We start from the raw sequence: 18,664 nt of genomic DNA, 5'->3' as shown, positions 1-18,664 counted from the left end.
ACACCCAGAGAGGTAATACAGGTATACACATATACACCCAGAGAGGTTATACCGGTATACACATACACGCCCAGAGAGGTAATACCGGTATACACATACACGCCCAGAGAGGTAATGCCGGTATACACATACACACCCAGAGAGGTAATACCGGTATACACATACATGTTCAGAGAGGTAATACCGGTATACACATACACACCCAGAGAGGTAATACCGGTATACACATACACGTCCAGAGAGGTAATACCGGTATACACATACACACCCAGAGAGGTAATACCGGTATACACATACACGCCCAGAGAAATAATACCAGTATACACATACACACCCAGAGAGGTAATACAGGTATACACATACACACCCAGAGAGGTTATACCGGTATACACATACACGCCCAGAGAGGTAATACCGGTATACACATACACACCCAGAGAGGTAATACCGGTATACACATACACGCCCAGAGAAATAATACCAGTATACACATACACACCCAGAGAGGTAATACAGGTATACACATATACACCCAGAGAGGTTATACCGGTATACACATACACGCCCAGAGAGGTAATACCGGTATACACATACACGCCCAGAGAGGTAATGCCGGTATACACATACACACCCAGAGAGGTAATACCGGTATACACATACATGTTCAGAGCGGTAATACCGGTATACACATACACACCCAGAGTGGTAATGCCGGTATACACATACACACCCAGAGAGGTAATACCGGTATACACATACACGCCCAGTGAGGTAATACCGGTATACACATACACGCCCAGAGAGGTAATACCGGTATACACATACATGCCCAGAGAGGTAATACCGGTATACACATACACGCCCAGAGAGGTAATGCCGGTATACACATACACACCCAGAGAGGTAATACCGGTATACACATACATGTTCAGAGCGGTAATACCGGTATACACATACACACTCAGAGTGGTAATGCCGGTATACACATACACACCCAGAGAGGTAATACCGGTACACATACATGTCCAGTATTACCTCTAATTTTTTACTGGACAGAGTGTCAAAATACAGGACAGTCTGGTTCAATACTGGACACCTGGTAACCCTACACATGAGTAGTGTAACTGAGAATACAACTTCTGTCTTCTGAGTGTATAAATACAGAAGTTAGATGTGCCAGTCTATGGGGGCTATGCACTAAGCTCCGATAAGTCGTTTTAAGAGCGCAAAGTGCTCTTAGAACGTGATGTTCCGCCGAACACGATTCACTAAGCCACGCAAACAGGCACTTTGCGTTCTTAAACTGACTTTTTCCTGGAAATTTTTCAAAGTCCAACTTTGCTCGTACGATAACCTGTTTGCGTTCAATTCTGCCCTTCTCCGGGATTCACTAAGCTACGCAAAGTTATCGTACGCGACAGTTGCGTTCAAAAAAGATCGCCAGCTCAAGGCAGGTGATAAAAAAGCTGAACTTTGAAAAATTTCTTTGTTTACATTTTTGCGTGCGCAAAACCCATACAACAGGCCGGTGGGTGTCCCCGGCTGACCCCGCGGGGGTCCGGGGTCCCCGCGGGAGTCCCGGGGTACCCGCGGGACTGCGGTACCAATGTTGTGCCTCCAAAAATAATAAACAATATTTATAACTAAATACACCCCCCTAAAACATACAATACAGTAATGGGCAAAATTACTTTTATCCACATATGGATAATAATGCATTTGCCTATTTTAAATATATATAAATTACAATAAATACAGTAAATACATATTACACTTACCTTTTCCAGGCACCCACGATGAAGGCCGTCTTCATCCTCATCTTCATCCTGCCCATGTCCCTCTGGGGCTGCAAAACATACACAAGAATAAAAATAGCCAATGTAATGTCCCTTAACCCCTTAATCACCTTAGCGGTCATTAACCACTACAGTCATTAAGGGGTTAACCCACCCTCACCCACAACTCAGGAGGCCTAAATACCCTCCCCCACTACCCATCCCGTGAGGCCTAACCACCCTCACCCACTAACCCAGATGGGAGGCCTACCCACATACCCTTGGGGCCAATACCCCCTTCCCCCACCCCCAGTACCCACAAGAAAAACAATACACAGCCCCACAATAAACATCATTATATTTATTCAATACATAACCCACCCCCTGTGCCCCCCCCCATAAATACATGATTTATTATTTTACATACAGGGTTAATACCCCAGGCCCACGGGAGTCCCCGGTGGCCCTGACGGGTGTCAGTAGACCTCACAGTAGCCCAGCACCATGTTTCAAACAGGGTCTGGAGGCCTATGGGTGGTCCCCGCAAAGCACCGTGGTCCACCAGGTGGTCTCCGCGGGTCACCGTGGGCCACAATGGGGTCTCCACGGGTAGGCCCGCGGCTGTCTGGGGGGCCCCGGGTCAGACCCACAGGTGTCTGAGGGGCCTCGGGTGGTTCCCACGGGGGTCTGTGGGCCCACGGGTGGTCCCTATGGGTCCGCAGTCCCCCCAACAAACGTGGGGCCACCGGTTCTTCCACGCAGGTATACCCCGTGGACAGTGAGAAAAGTGAAGTATTTACTATTGATGATTTTATTACGTGTAACTCTATATATATAGTCTATCTCCTTGAATGTAGCTGTGGACTACAATATATCGGAAGGACGAAACGGATGTTAAAAATACGTATACAGGAGCATATCCGTAATATTAAAAATGGTTACGAAAAACAGTGTGTCTAGACACTATTTAAAACATCATCAGAAAGATCCCACCTGCCTTACGTTCAAGGGCATTAAACATGTTCCTTGCAACAGAAGTGGAGGTGACAGACTCAAAGCATTATCAGCACAGGAATCCTATTGGATCCATAAACTAAATTGTATGGTTCCAAGGGGGCTTAACGAGGAGCTTGATGTGTGGGCTTTTTATTGAAAAAAATTTTATTAAATATTTCTGTTTAAAAAGTATTTTATTAATAACTCATTCGATTTTAAATCATTTTTAATGTAATTTACTGTGATTGACTATCTTAGCGTCCGAATTGGGGTTGCGATTTAGATCCATTGAACAAATGTAGGAATTATTGATATGGTTAACTGTTCCTTTCAGCAATAGATCGTTTTACTATATATATTTTTTTATTGTATGAGACATTGTGACTAATGCATGTTTCTTCTTTTGCAGCTTATGTGATTTCATTATAATATGTATTAAAGATGTGTTGCTTTGTTTAAATCTATGTACATTTTTGTCACACTCAGTTAACTGTTTACATGCATCTGATTGTTTCCCGGTGCTAATTGTTTGACCAATGTGGGAAGAGATACAGGTATATAGTACTAGAGTGACGACAACATTTTTATCCCTGAAGAAGTATCACTTAGATACGAAACGCGTAGGATTACAGTTTCTATTTTCAAGCATTCTATCGTGCAACAGCACAAGAGACTTTTTATGTTCTCGCCTCTCCCGTTGGAGATACTGCTGCGGCACAGTTTATTCGAGCATTTGCCCGTTCTGTGCCGCAGCAGTAGCCTGGCGCGCGCCCGAGTGTGACGGGCGCACGCCGAAGCAGCGGAAGAGCGCCCTCCGATCGGGGCGCTCTCCCTACCGCTGCCGGGTCCGCCGGGTCCCCCGGAACCCCCTGCCGCTGTCCCGCGATCGCGGGACACCAGGGCTCCCTCGGGGAGCCCCTGGACACGCGTGCAGATTTCCCGGCTTGCGGTACCGACCACACTTCAATAAAGTGTGTCGGTAGTGTACGTCCGGTGCGTGACGTCACACGTGCGCGCGAGGTGCAACGTCCCAGCTGTTCGACGGGCTGCTAGCCGTGGAGCGAAGGAACCGGCGGCTGCTGCTTGTATCGATTGAACTTCCGTGTGGACTAAGAACTGTGTTTGGACATACACAGGACGTGACTGTCCTCCACCAAGGAATCTCCACTGGTACAGTTCTCCTTGCTATCTGCTGTGAGCTGAACTGCATATCGGTGAGCGAACACAGCGACGGAGCCGACTGAGACCCAGAAAGTGCCGCAGATACTTACCCGAGTGTTTCCCGCACCACCACCTATCCCGCTGACGGCTGTGTGGTAATTTGTGTATTGATACACGACATACTTATGTTCTAACTATTTGATGTACGCAGATTTATTACCCTTTTAATACCTCAATTAGAGCTTGATATACTGCACTATTGCGTTTTGCGCTTGTTTTTGTTTTTCATACCCCGTGGTCACCTCCAGCCTGGTACCCGTGGAAAGCCCGTGGAGACCTCAGGTGGTCTCCAGAGGTCCCCCGCAGACCAAAAGGAACCAACCCTGTATGTACAAAAAATAAACCTGACCTATACATTAAATACATCAATTCTCACCCCCCCCCCCAACACATACAGTACAATGATGTGCAAAATAACTATTATCCAGATATGGATAATAGATTATTTGCCCATTATGAAACACATAAAACATGCATAAATAAAAACATGAAATCTTGATCTGAAAATCACCACATTGCATCTTACAATTAAACCAGCAGCTAGGGACACAGAATGGGTGTATTGTATGTGATTTTCAGATGTAAATGCATTGTTTATTATGCTCTTTTATTGCCCCTGTATGTTATGTATATACATACAGTGATAATAAATGATTGTTTTGCTAATGTTTATGTATCTCATGTATTTCTAATGTATTTAGCAGCTTTATTTATACATTTGTGTGTGCAATGTAATTTTTATTTAGTTACATGTTATTTTTAATGGCTTATTTCTGGTAGTTAGATTTGAATGATGTTGGTTACTTTCAATTAGAATTATTTTGGCAATGGTTTGGCTTTAGGAATTGAATAGGGAATTGTATAATTGATTTGGATTGTATTGTAATTAGTTTAGGAAATTGATTGATTAATGGTAAATTTATTTAGGTTGCTTACTGTCTATTTTATTTTGTGGATGGCATTGGTGGTTTGGGGACATTGTTCATAGTGTATTTTATTTTGAAATTGATTGTGTATAGTGTTACTGCACCGACACACTTTATTCGAGCAAATACCCAGTATGTACCTGGCAGATACCTGGAATGCGCCGCTCCTCACCTCTGACAAGCCCCGTTGTGTTTGCCTTCCCAGCCTGGGTTCATGCCTGGCTGACGGGCGGCTGATCTGTTAAATGATAATGATTAGGATTTAATAGGCTGCAATGCTTCGCGTGTCTACCAGATGGCATAAATTCATGAATTGTAATGCAGTATATATATATATACTGTGCAGTATTGCAGCCAGCGGGAATAAAATGCTTCAATCCCTGCCTGGAAAATACCTCAATGCACTCGGGCAGAAAACAGTCACAAACGTCAATACACCCGGGTATACCCGAATTCGTGGGACTAGCCGAGCTCGAATAAAGTGTGTCGCCAGTGTACATGATGCACAGATTAATTGCATCATGTACACACTCAATGCAATTGTGTGACATTTGATATACATTTGTCTAGCTGCTGGTTTAATTGTAAGATGCAATGTGGTGATTTTCAGATTAAGATTTCATGTTTTTATTTATGCATGTTTTATGTGTTTCATAATGAGCAAATAATCTATTATCCATATCTGGATAATAGTTATTTTGCCCATTACTGTATTGTATGTGTTAGGGGGCGGGGGGTATGTGTGTTGTATATTGCTATGTTTATTGGGGGCAATTGTCCCCAATAAACATGCTATTGTGCCTTAACCCCTTCATTGCCTTAGCGGATAGCCTCTAATGTAATGAAGCTGCTTTAATGTATTTTTTATAATAGTGTGCGGGAGCAGGAGGTCCCCTGAGCTGAACCGCATTGAGTTCTGCCTCAAGGACCCCCTGCTTCCTGAGTTACAGGCCCCGGTTTGGGGCATCGGTGCCAGTGTCGCCGCCATCTTTATAGAGCCCACGTCACGTCTTGGACGCTATAAAGATGGCGGCGACATTGGCCTCCGATGCCCCATACGGGGGCCTGTAACTTGGGAAGCAGGGGGTCTCTGAGGCAGAAATCAATGCGGTTCAGCTCAGGGGACCCCCTGCTCCTGCACACTATTATTAAAATGTACATTAATGCAGCTTCATTACCATAGCGGATAGCCGCTAAGGTAGGAATTATTGTTTATTGATATGTGTGTTTTGACAGTAGTGTAGATGTGTAGGGGGTCTCCGGAGCTGAACCGCATTGGTTTCAGCCTCGGGGATCCCCTACTTCAGGAGATACAGGCCCCGTTATGGGGTGCCGGTATCTCCTGCAGAATGTAAATGTCCCTGTCATGTGACGCGGAAGCTTTCAAAGTGCAGGGGATACCGGCACCCCATAACGGGGCCTGTATCTCCTGAAGTAGGGGGTCCCCGGACCTGAAACCAATGCGGTTCAGCTCTGGAGACCCCCTGCTCATGTACACTATTATTAAAATGTATTTGTTTTGTGTACGATCGCCTGTAACAGCCTTGCATGGAAATGGCAAATCTCCATGCAAATGTTCCAAGCGGCTTTTTTTTCTATCAGCTAGCATACGTGAAGGTTAAGAACGCTAGCAGGGGGAAAAAGCTTGCACGTACGATAACCCAGTTTTTGGCCGTCCGAGAGAAAATGGGCTCAAGGCCTTAGTGAATCGCGTCTCCGGCTTCACTTTGTATCGGACGTGATTTTTAATTTCAACCAGACGCAAAAGCACGGAGCTTAGTGCATAGCCCCCTATGTTCTTATTTGCACATGAGTATTGCTTATAACTTAGAGAGTATAATATCAACATTTGAACAATTATATACTTTCCTCATTGCAAGTTTTCAGTCACGTAGCCAGGAGATGCTGTGATCCGACCTTCTGCTTGCCGACTCCATGCTGGTACTTCAGATTGCTATAGCAACCAATTATTACTTAAGGAGTCGCTCTGCAGGGGCGGGATGGGATGTCTGGTTGCGGCCATTTCACCGTGACCAAATGACCGCCGACATTTGGCCACAGATGGACCCTCTGCTGCAGCCGATTCACTGCCAAATACTGAGCCGCCGCTTGCTTCTACTATAAGTGACGTTTTAGGGGTTTTACCGGTTAGGGTAGGGCGTTAACGTAAGGGGGTTTACCGGTTAGGTTGGGGCGTTAATGTAAGGGGTTTTACCGGTTAGGGTAGGGCGTTAACATAAGGGGTTTTACTGGTTAGGGTAGGGCATTAACGTAAGGGGTTTTACCGGTTAGGGTAGGGCGTTAACGTAAGGGGTTTTACCGGTTAAGGTAAAGCGTTAACATAAGGGGTTTTACCGGTTAGGGTAAGGCATTAACGTAAGGGGCTTTACCGGTTAGGGTAAGGCGATAACGTAAGGGGTTTTACCGGTTAGGGTAAGGCGTTAACGTAAGGGGTTTTACCGGTTAGGGTAGGGATTTTAGGGTAAGGGGTTAAGGAATTTTAGGGTAAAGAATTAAGGTTTTTAGTATTAGGGGTTAACATTAAGGGGGTTAAGGGCAAGGGTTAAGATTTAGGGACTCACCTTAGCGACAAAGCGGACGGAGGTAGCGTGCCCCGGCGGCACGGTGAGTTGCAGCCAAGCACCGGCTGAGTATCTCTACCTGCATTATCCTTTCTCCGCTGCTTCCCCTAACACAAAGTATCACAAACACTCCTCCCCACTACTCACCCTGGGGCTATTGTAATAGAGAGGTATAACAGAGAATTTTACATAGTGATATACCGTCTGGGGCCGAGGGGTAGCTAGGTTTGTAACACGTGGAGGTCTCTGGCTTATTTCAACACCCCGAGGCTACTTTGTGTCTACTGTTTTGCAAAGAATCTAGGTCATGTCACTGTGTTTTTCACCTTATGGCAATATTATTACTACCAGTATCTAGCATCTGCGACTTTGTAGCTATCAACACGGGTTATGTGTTAGATTGTCGGTTTTGAAAGGGTTTCCTAAAGTTAGAATTTTTTTTTATCAAAGTCAATATTGAATAAAAGCTAAGTTTTATCAGATAGTTTGGGGGAATTCTTTATGTATCCTTGCAATGTGTACTTATATATTTGTTTTGTTCCTTGGAGTGCATCACCATTAAGGATTTTGCTTTCTCCTATATTTGTGTCAATTTACATACGGAGGGCAGGAAAAAATATTGTGCCATTGTGTGTGTTGGTATCATATGGTACTCTAGAAAGATGGTAGAAGAGAAGTGTTATTGTATGTTACTGTGTACAGGTATGTGTGTGTCTGTGGGGAGGGGGTTATTCAGGAGACAGGCCAATAAAGTGTGTAATTGTGTGTGATGCTTTGCCAATAAACCGATGGAAATCAGGACAGCTGTAGTGTGTTGACATTTAAAGTGTAATCGTGTGTGTTGTGCATTGGGAAAAGGTATGCTAACCTGTGTAACACCATTTTAACATGCAGATGTCCACGTGTGGTATTTCTGTGTTATTTCTTGCATGTGAGACATTCAGAGAGAGTAGAGGAAAGTTGTGTGTTAGTGTGTCTGTTTTATCATGTGGATATCCAGAGGTTGGGTTTGTGTTATTGTGCCATTGTTTGTGTCATGTTAATATACAAAGGAATGGCTTTGGTGTGTCATTGTACAATACTATTGTGTTATTGTGAAACTTATGTCAATGTGCAGTTGTTGACTTTCTCCCTCTCCCCCCTTCCATCTCTCCCCCCTCTCTCCCTCCCCCCTCACCTTTACTTGCATACTTTCCTTCCCCCTTCTTTTGTGCCAATTTCTCTTTTCCCCTCCATCGCTTATACTCTATTTTATTTATCACCCTTTTCTTCTCCTCTGTTTAATCTTTTGCCATTACCCTTCCTTCCTTCTCTACCCCGTCTCTAACTCCATTTCTCCTTCTGACCGCCCTGCTCTCTCTTTCACCTTCTCTCTCCCCCTCAATCTTTTCTCATTCTTCACTTCTCTCTCTGTCCTCCAAACACACTCCACCCACTCCCAGGCTCTATCTCAGTCAACAGCCGCAACACACCGTTCCAGGTTGGGGGCGAGAGTGAAATCTTGGACCTTGAAGGTGACATGTACCTCGGGGGTCTCCCAGAACCCAGAGAAGACTTGCAGCTGCCCCCTGAGATCTGGACAGCATCTCTTGGCCTGGGATTTGTAGGCTGTGCCCGGGACCTCTTTGTGGATGGAAAGAGCAGGGACATCCGACGGCTGGCAGAGTTATCGGGGCTTTCAGGGGTTTCCCCCTTCTGTACCCGGGAGACCCAGCGGCAGTGCACTATCTCCCCATGCAGGAATGGGGGGCAATGCAGAGAGGGCTGGAACCGCTTCATTTGTGACTGCGTGGGTACAGGGTACCTTGGGGACACCTGTGAGAGGGGTGAGTAATAGAGGAGGGGATTATCTGACTGACAAACAAGACGCAATGAACGGGACTGGACTCCAAGATGTTATTTATTTATAAAATGTTTTATCAGGAAGTAAAACATACAGAACCCCCTGTAAGCTCATATTGAACCCCCAAAATAACCACAACGTATATATATGCATAAAGGTGTCAAAGAGGAGTGCTACTGAGCATGGCAATATATATTTAAAATCAGAGACAAAACATGAAACACAGACAATATATAATATTTATTCAAACAATATATATATATATATATATATATATATATATATATATATATATATATATATATATATATAGGCACTGTACTGTGTATTTGTGTCAATGGATGTAGCACTGAGCTCTGTCTGTGTTTCATATTTTGTCTCTGATTTTAATTATCAGGAAGTAATACATTGAGAGTTACATCTCGTTCTCACTTATGTCCTGGGCACAGAGTTATGATGACAGATACATGGTTACAAATACTTTGTTACATTAAGTGAAGAGGCTTATACATTATATACACGACATTGCATTCACAGTTAAAGATTATATATGTTATAGGCGTATGTAACAGTTACAGACCAGATTAAAATGTGAGAAAGCTTTAGTTTGGAAAGAACGTAGTCCCGTGGCAGCTGTGAGAGTCTCCGGTAGATTGTTCCAGTTATGAGGTGCACAGTAAGAGGAGGAGGAGCGGCCGGATACTTTGTTGAACCTTTGTTGAAGATGTTAGAATGGATAAGACAGTGGTTGAAGGATAGGCAACAGAGGTTTGTGATCAATAACGTACATTTAATGGAGGGGAAGGTGACCAGTGTAGGACCTCGGGAATCTGTCCTGGAACTGGTCATCTGTAATATCTTTATTAGGGACGTTACAAATAATATTTTTGCAGATGATACAAACATCTGCAGTGGGGATGACACTCCAGGGGGTGGGGTTAATAAAATCATTAATGATGCAGGTAGATTAGAGCAGTATTAGGTCAGCAGTAGAGAAGTGTACATTTCTACAAATTTGCATCACAACAGTTTTTTTTGCATTTTTTTTCTTAAATTTCACGTTTTTGTGACATTTTTACAAATTGCTCAGAATGTCATCAATTTGGGCAGTAATTTCACCATCATTTTGTGAATTTCACAAATGTTGCCCAAATTCCTCCACTTCCCCCCCACGTGCCAGACTTCTCAGAATTAGCATTATGGTGGAATATCGACTTTCAATTCTTGTGAAAAAAAGTTGCGAAATTATTTTCAACAAATGAGGCAAATTTTACTTCGAAAAGGTTAGCGAACGATTTGGACATCTCTGGTCACAAATACGGTAACTACAGGCAGTCCTCGGTTATCCGACACAATGCGTTACTCAAAATGGCGTTGGATAGCGAAACGTTGTAAAGCGAAACACGTTTTCCCACAGGAACACTGTTTAAATGAAAGGTTCCGTTCCTGAAGGCATTTTTAACGCTAAAATACACCAAATATTTTACGCAGGCAATAATATATGCAGCACACACACAAATTATATAGTGTATATACTGTATTATATATATATATAATATATCATAATAAATAATATATTATATAGTATAATATAATATTATATAGTATAATATTATATATACTCTTATGACGCTTTGCAACGTTGTTGATGTGTATGTGTGTGTATATACTGTATATACACACACATACACATCAACAACGTTGCAAAGCGTCGTAAGAGTATATATAATATTATATTATACTATATAATATTATATTATACTATATAATATATTATTTATTATGATATTATATATATATATATAATACAGTATATATATATATATATATATATATATATACACACACATACACATCAAAACCGTTGCAAAGCGTCGTAAGAGCATTGGATAAGCCGTGGAATGAACACGTAAAAATGAACATAGGTATGCATTGGATAGCGTTGGATAAGCCATTCGTGGACTGCCTGTACAAGGCAGTGCCAAGAAGTGCAAAATAATGCACTTCGGTTACAACAATCCAAATGCAGAATACAGGATTAATGGCGCTACGTATAATGTCAACTACTGCAGAGAAAAGGGACCTTGGAATCATTCAACCATTTGCCTTAGACAAGCAATGTATGTATGTACTGTATGTCTTTATTTATATAGCGCCATTAATGTACATAGCGCTTCACAGCAGTAATACATGAGACAATCATATAAATAACAAATAACTACAAATAACACATAATGGGAATAAGTGCATCAGACATAAAAGTACTATTGTGGAAGAGGAGTCCCTGCCCCGAGGAGCTTACAATGTAACAAAGCACGGGGAGAAAGTCAGAAGAATGCAGGCGGGCGGGGTGAGGAACAGAGGGAGGTGTTAGCCGCACAACGAGGTGGGGATGTCCCTTTAAAGCGCATTGGTATGACTTCACCTACAGTACATAAATAAATAAGAGGTTACAAAGTCGGACCACTCATGTGGTACCGGGTCTTACATCATACAATGTCTCTGCAAAGAGGTAAAGACCTTAATATGCGTGGCTTGAAGGAGAGGGGGGAGGGGGTCTGATTGAAGCTTTTAAATGTAGCAAGTGCTTTAACAAGGTACAGAGCACGAGAAGGGCTAGAACAGGAGGCCACGCTGTGACACTGAGGGGTGGGACGCTCAGGGGCAATGGAAAGAGGTACTTCTTCATGGAAAGGGTGGTAGAGTCGTGGAATAGCCTCCCCGAAAAGGTGGTAGAGGCTTATATAGTAACAACTTGGGATAGACATATGGTTATCATCAATGTAAAAGTAACTGAAGGATCTAATAGTGTCTGAGGTTTCCCAGCGGGTATGAGGATGGGCAGGGTAGAGGGCACAGTGTCGTCTGCCAACAATATCTATGTTTCTATGTTTAAGCTGCTATAAAGGAACAGACAGAATCATATTTTCCCTAATATTGAGTATTTTCAGTGTCTCTCCTTGTGAGAGTCTGTGGATTATTGTCTGACACGTTCACCCCAGAATTTGCCTAGTTTATAACTTGTAATTAAAATTCTGAACCCCCCGAAATCCATTCTGCAGGTTCTTCAAAAGTTGACCGATTATCCACTACAAATCTACTCCCTATAAAAAACCCTATAAACTGATCCACCCCACCCCCACCCCCACCCCCACCCCCACCCAAACCTGGAATAATTACATTCATTTTTGGTTTTGATATTGCCCATATCCCTCACTTACATTTAGCCTAATATAACCCAAAAGCTACCCACTTCACCAGGATTACTGTTACACTGCCCACACACCCTGCTAGCTTTAAATATAAAAATCTGTCCAGGTCAGTGATGGAAGTGTAACGATACTAGGGGGTATGGAGCACCAATGCTGTTTTTTATTTTCACACCCGGAGTATCCCTACTTCCCTTTCTAATAATCTTACAATTCCCCGTTGTTTGTAGAGAGGAAGGGATTTACTGTATGATTTGTCACCCTATTTATTACAACTTAAATGTTTCTAGAATGCAGTCCAACTAGCTTTGCTCCAAACTTGAATAAGAGAAGATCTGTTTTAAGTCTGCCACCGGACCACTATATTTTAAAGCCACTTTGACCACAGATTCAGTGCTTCCCATAACCTCTTTTTCCCCTTCCCAATTTCTTTTTCTTGACCTCTCTCTCTTCCATCAATTTCTTCCCTCGTTTTCCTCTCTCTCCACCCCTTCCCTCTTTGCCACTCACACACAATACTTTCCATTGGTCTCTCCCCTCCCTTCCTCTCTATCTCGTACTTCCTACCTCCTTTGCCTGTCCCTTCTTCCCCTTCACCTCTCCTCCCCCCCCCATCTCTTGGGCTCCCCCACTTTACAGAGGCAGCGGTCCTGAGCTACGATGGCAGCATGTACCTCAAGGTCCTGCTCCCCGGAGTCACCCACACGGAAGCAGAGGACGTCTCTCTCCGCTTTATGTCCCAACGAGCCTATGGTCTTCTTCTGGCCACCACCTCCAAGGAGTCCGCAGACACGCTACGGCTAGAGCTTGACGGGGGGAAAGTGAAGCTTACCGTCAACCTAGGTACCTCTTCAAAAAGATGTTCCCGCAACCAGTCAATGGCCAGAGTCACAGAGACAAACTAACCTGGGGAGATAGACGATGGTTATATTGTGAAGGGATGAAGAAGTATCACGACTATTTGATGTACAAACTCAGAGTGCCAACATTTTTATTTTCACTCTCTGTGTATTTTAGTGCCGACGAGTATTCTAAAACAAACCTGGGGCAATCACCAACAATACCCAGGTACATGCTGGGTACATGCTGGGTACATGCTGGGTACATGCTGCAACATTTCAGTGACATTTCTGCCGACAGACTAATGGCCCATCTGATTACCAGCGGGGGTCCCTGGCAGTCCCATTCAAACTGAATGGGACTGCCAGGGACCCCTGCTGTGTTAATCCGATGGGCCATTAGTCTCTGCAGAAATGTCACTTAAATGTTGCAGCATGTACCCAGCATGTACCTGAGTCATGTTGGTGATAGCCCCAGATTTGCCCCAGATTTTCAAGGCAAGTTTTAAAATAGTCGTCTGCGTACCTGTAGCACTATTTTGTTATTCTCATATTCAAGAGTATCACCACCTTTTATTTTCACACTCAGAGTCCCGCTAATATATATATATTTATGGACAAAACAAACAAGAAAGTAGCGCCAATAAAAAGTGATGGTGTACTATAATGTGAACAAGTGAAACATGTGTATAATATAATTTGTAAATATAAAGAGATAATCATAAAGATATATATAAATGTGCAAATATATAACTCATGTGCAGATGTATAACTTGTGATCACAAAATGGCCAATTCAAACAACCAATGAAGGAAAAAATATAAAACACATTAATATAACATATGAAAAATAACAATAAAAATAAGATAAGTAAAACCAGTCCCAATAAAAAGTCCAAAGAATATATAGAATAAAATCCAATAAGGGGGGAACTTCAGGCTGCTCTCAAACGGATGAACCACATCCAGTGGAACCTGTAGAAAAGAAAAGAGAGCGCACGCCCCAGTTTTCTTGGAGCAACGGTACTTTTTATGTTCCTGGCCTTTCTGTAGGTGATGGGAATCCTGTCTGGAAGAACAGACCCCCAAATGAGGGTCACATTTTAAAAATTTCCAGTGGTCATTCAAAATGTTCCGAATAGACCTATGAGATTGATTATAAGTTGTTATGAATCTTACAGACGAAGGATTACCATCAACCACAGGTGAAGGGGTGGTGTAGTTCAAACAGGATTTGGTTTTTGTTTTAGTGTTTTTCAATAGGATTGCGGTGACCTTTCAGCTTGGCGGTGATATTTATTCACAATCGTGCTTTTATATTTGTTATCTTGTGAGTGCGATTCTTATCCCTCTCCCTCTCCCATCCCCCCCAATAAATTGTTACCATTTTACGCTATGGGGCGTGCGCTCTCTCCTCTTTTCTTTTCATATATATATATATACAGCGTGTGTGTGTGTGTATATACACATATACACATATACACATATACACATACATACACATAAATATACACACACACACACACACACACATATACACACACACACACACACACACACACACACACACACACACACACACACACACACACACACACACACACACACACACACACACACACACACACACACACATATATACACAGACACATACACACACACACACACACACACACACACATATATACACAGACACATACACACACACACACATCCATATATATATTATATATATGCTGTATATACACACACAGAGTACAACAACTTTTCATTTTCATACACAAAGTGCTGCTATTCTTTTATTTTCAAACTCAAAGGACCATTACCTTAGTTTTTACACACTCAGAGTACTCCTACTTTTTAATGCCACACTTGAGTCCCGCTACTTTTATTTTTATTGTCAGAGAACCCCAACATTTTATTTACACACCCAAAGAACCCCAACATTTTATTTACACACACAAAGAACCCCAACATTTTATTTACACACCCAAAGAACCCCGGCATTTTATTTACACACCCAGTGAACCCCAATATTGTATTTACACACCCAGAGAAGCCCAACATTTTATTTACACACCCAGAGAACCCCAGCATTTTATTTACACAACCATAGAACCCCACAATTTTATTTACACAACCATAGAACCCCACAATTTTATTTACACAACCAGAGAACCCTAACATTTTATTTGCACACCCAGAGAACCCCAGCATTTTATTTACACACCCAGAGAACCCCAACATTTTAATTTTCACACTCAGAGAACCCCGACAGTTTATTTACACACCCAGAGAACCCCAACATTTTATTTACACACCCAAAGAACCCCAACATGTTATTTACACACCCAAAGAACCCCAACATTTTATTTACACACCCAGAGAACCCCAACATTTTATTTACACACCCAAAGAACCCCAACATTTTATTTACACACCCAAAGAACCCCAACATTTTATTTACACACCCAGAGAACCCCAGCATTTTATTTTCACACTCAGAGAACCCCGACATTTTATTTACACAACCATAGAACCCCACAATTTTATTTACACACCCAGATAACCACAACATTTTATTTACACACCCAAAGAACCCCAACATTTTATTTACACACCCAGAGAACCCCAACATTTTATTTTCCCACCCAGAGAACCCCAACATTTTATGTACACACCCACAAAGTACCACAACTTTTTTAATTGACACACTCCGATACCCCTACTTCCCACACACACACACACACACACACACACACACACACACACACACACACACACACACACACACACACACACACACACACACACACACACACACACACAGTATCATTATAGTTTTTGTTTTCACACACTCAAAGTTCACCTGCTGCTTGCCCCACTTCAGAGACCAGTGACCAGTCTCAGTACGAGTCCACGGCCTAAATTTACTAAGTATTTCTATTCAATAAGACACTTCTGAACTTGTAAAGTGTCCTCGATCCTGAGCTGAATTTCAGCTTACTAAATGTGGTCCTACAGTGTAAGTTTATAGGGTTTTAATGGGCTTTGTTACTGGTAGAGATACATTTTATTTTATATGGGGGGGGGGGGGTATATTCTGGATGATCTCCCCAATAAAAGCTTTTGTCTCTGTGACTGGTTCTGTTCTACCAATCCGAGATGCTCCCCCAATGGATGAGCCAATGGGGAAGCAGGATTGAGTGGTGAGGATGTGGCCTGTTGGTAAAAGAGATGTATACCATCATATTGTTTGCTTCCCTAATAACCTTCAGAGGTATCTGGTCTGTCAGGCATGGAGTGGACATCTCAGAGTGGCAAAACCCAGCCCCACCATACTCTCTTACCCCCCGCAACACTTCCATCCCAAACCTCTCATATCACATTCCCCACTGTGATATCAACTCAGTCACACCTCTCATAACTATTATCTGTGCTGTCCCTCCTATCACCAAAGTGACCCAAGGACCGTGACAGGTTAAAGCTGCAGACCAAGCAATATCCTACATGTGTTTTTTTTTTTAATAATTCAGTTCTGTACTGTGAGAAAATACTTGTAGCATTTTTTTAAACAACTCTGAATTACATTTTTAACGTATTATAATGTAACCAGCAATTTTTTGTTTCTGTAGCAACCATTTACAAAGTCACATCCCCTTCCTCCTCTGAAACAGGCTCTGGTACACCCCTTTTTGATCCCTGCCCTCTCTCTAGCAGTGCACCAATTGTATCTAGTGCCTGCCTGGTCCCATGATATTCCCCACAGAACTTTGCATCTTGGGTCCTCTTCTGCTGCACTGACAGCCATTTAGTGAACCCCCGAGCCGAATCTTCGCCGATCGATCACAGGAGAACGGATCGATCGGCAACTCAGCTAATTACTTATCATTGTGTGGATTGTATGTTGATTGTTGATTGACATGTTAAAGCGGGGGGGGGGGGGGGCGGCAGCTTGTATGGCTGCTTTAAGGAAGACAATTATACTTGTAGCGGTCATGTAAAATGCCTACAGTCATCTCTCCTGCTGGCAGCAAGGCCTGGTAAGTGTGAGCATGCCAGCAGTAATCATGGAGGTTTTCCCTCACACCCTGGTGGGGTGCCCTGTGTATGGATGGGACTGGTCACATGCTCTGACTCCATGGTTAGTGATGTCAGAGGTGTGTCAGCCTCAGAAGTTACATAAGGCACAGCACTGTGTCAAAGAGTTAGTTCTGTCAGCGTTCAAGGCGAGTACAGTTGCTGGGAAGTTCTTGCAAGGTTCAGGAAGGAGTTCAAGTTCTGCAGAGTGTTAGTTATGTTCTAGTAACTCCATGGGAGACTGTGTCCAGGGACCTGGCACAGGGCAGTGATTCCTGCGGGAATAGTGAATCCCTAATCTAGGTGACATACCTATCAAAGGGGAGCCCGGGCGAGATGATCGGCTAAATACACCCCATTGTGGAGGGCAGCTATGCCCGCCGTGACAATAAAGATGGAGCTGATCAGAGAAACCCCTGTGTGTGAGAGTCCAATGATTACACAGGAGGTTGCACCACCGAGGAGTTCCTCGTCAGGATCATCCCCATGCGGACGCAGGGACCCTGGTGAGGTGGAGGCGCTGCACTGGAACTAGGTGAGACTCAGCACACTACCTCAGCTGCCTGTCTGACGGGTCCTCCCCACACACCATCATGCGGGAGACTCAGGAGTCCTGTAGCCAACAGGTGCACCATCAGGCATATCTACACTGTAATGGGGACCGGTTAGACCACAGGGGCCAATGTGAGATTGGGTGGGTCAGACCGGGCAGAAACACCGTTACATTTGGAGGCGCTGCTGAGAGCAGATCTGTCAACAGGACAGGCTCTAGCTAGGCACACTGGGAAACAGGGATAGAGTCTGCTGCCACTCTGTGCTGCGTAGGGACGGACCTAGGGGTGGTCAGGGGCTGACGGGATATTGTCAGTTCGCAGGGACAACCTAGGGGCCTGAAAGGAGTGAGGGGTTTGGAGCCGGGCTATAGCTGACCGAGTCACCTTGAGGCAGTGCTAGTTGGTAGGATGCCAGAAGGGATAGCCTGTTAACTTGGTCAGGAGTCCTGGAGAGGGTCTGCGCTAGGCTGACCAAGACAGGTAGACGCCCCAAGTACTGCATGGCAGAGCCAGAGTACCTAGCCCATTCCAGACACTCACCGTAGGGAGCACAGACTGGGAGGAAGGAGTCACAGCAGACACTGAGAGAGTGAGCCTAGCCTGAGGTAGTGCAACACTGGGTCACACCTAGATAAGGTAC

General features: G+C 43.6%; 1 protein-coding gene across 4 annotated transcripts in view; it reads left to right on the top strand.

Annotated features, from left to right (window-relative positions):
• LOC142465634 (neurexin-2-like) overlaps positions 1–18,664 on the top strand; it is a 262,948-nt gene that overhangs the window by 183,938 nt on the left and 60,346 nt on the right. For all 4 annotated transcript variants that reach the window (XM_075569754.1, XM_075569752.1, XM_075569753.1 and 1 more), the window contains 2 exons: positions 8,943–9,326; positions 13,192–13,395. In XM_075569754.1, coding sequence (XP_075425869.1) covers positions 8,943–9,326; positions 13,192–13,395 — 588 coding nt within the window. The remainder of the gene's footprint in view (positions 1–8,942; positions 9,327–13,191; positions 13,396–18,664) is intronic.

This window comes from Ascaphus truei, chromosome 14 (genome assembly GCF_040206685.1).
Source record: "Ascaphus truei isolate aAscTru1 chromosome 14, aAscTru1.hap1, whole genome shotgun sequence".
NCBI lineage: Eukaryota > Metazoa > Chordata > Amphibia > Anura > Ascaphidae > Ascaphus > Ascaphus truei.
This window is presented reverse-complemented; position numbering and strand designations above follow the sequence as displayed.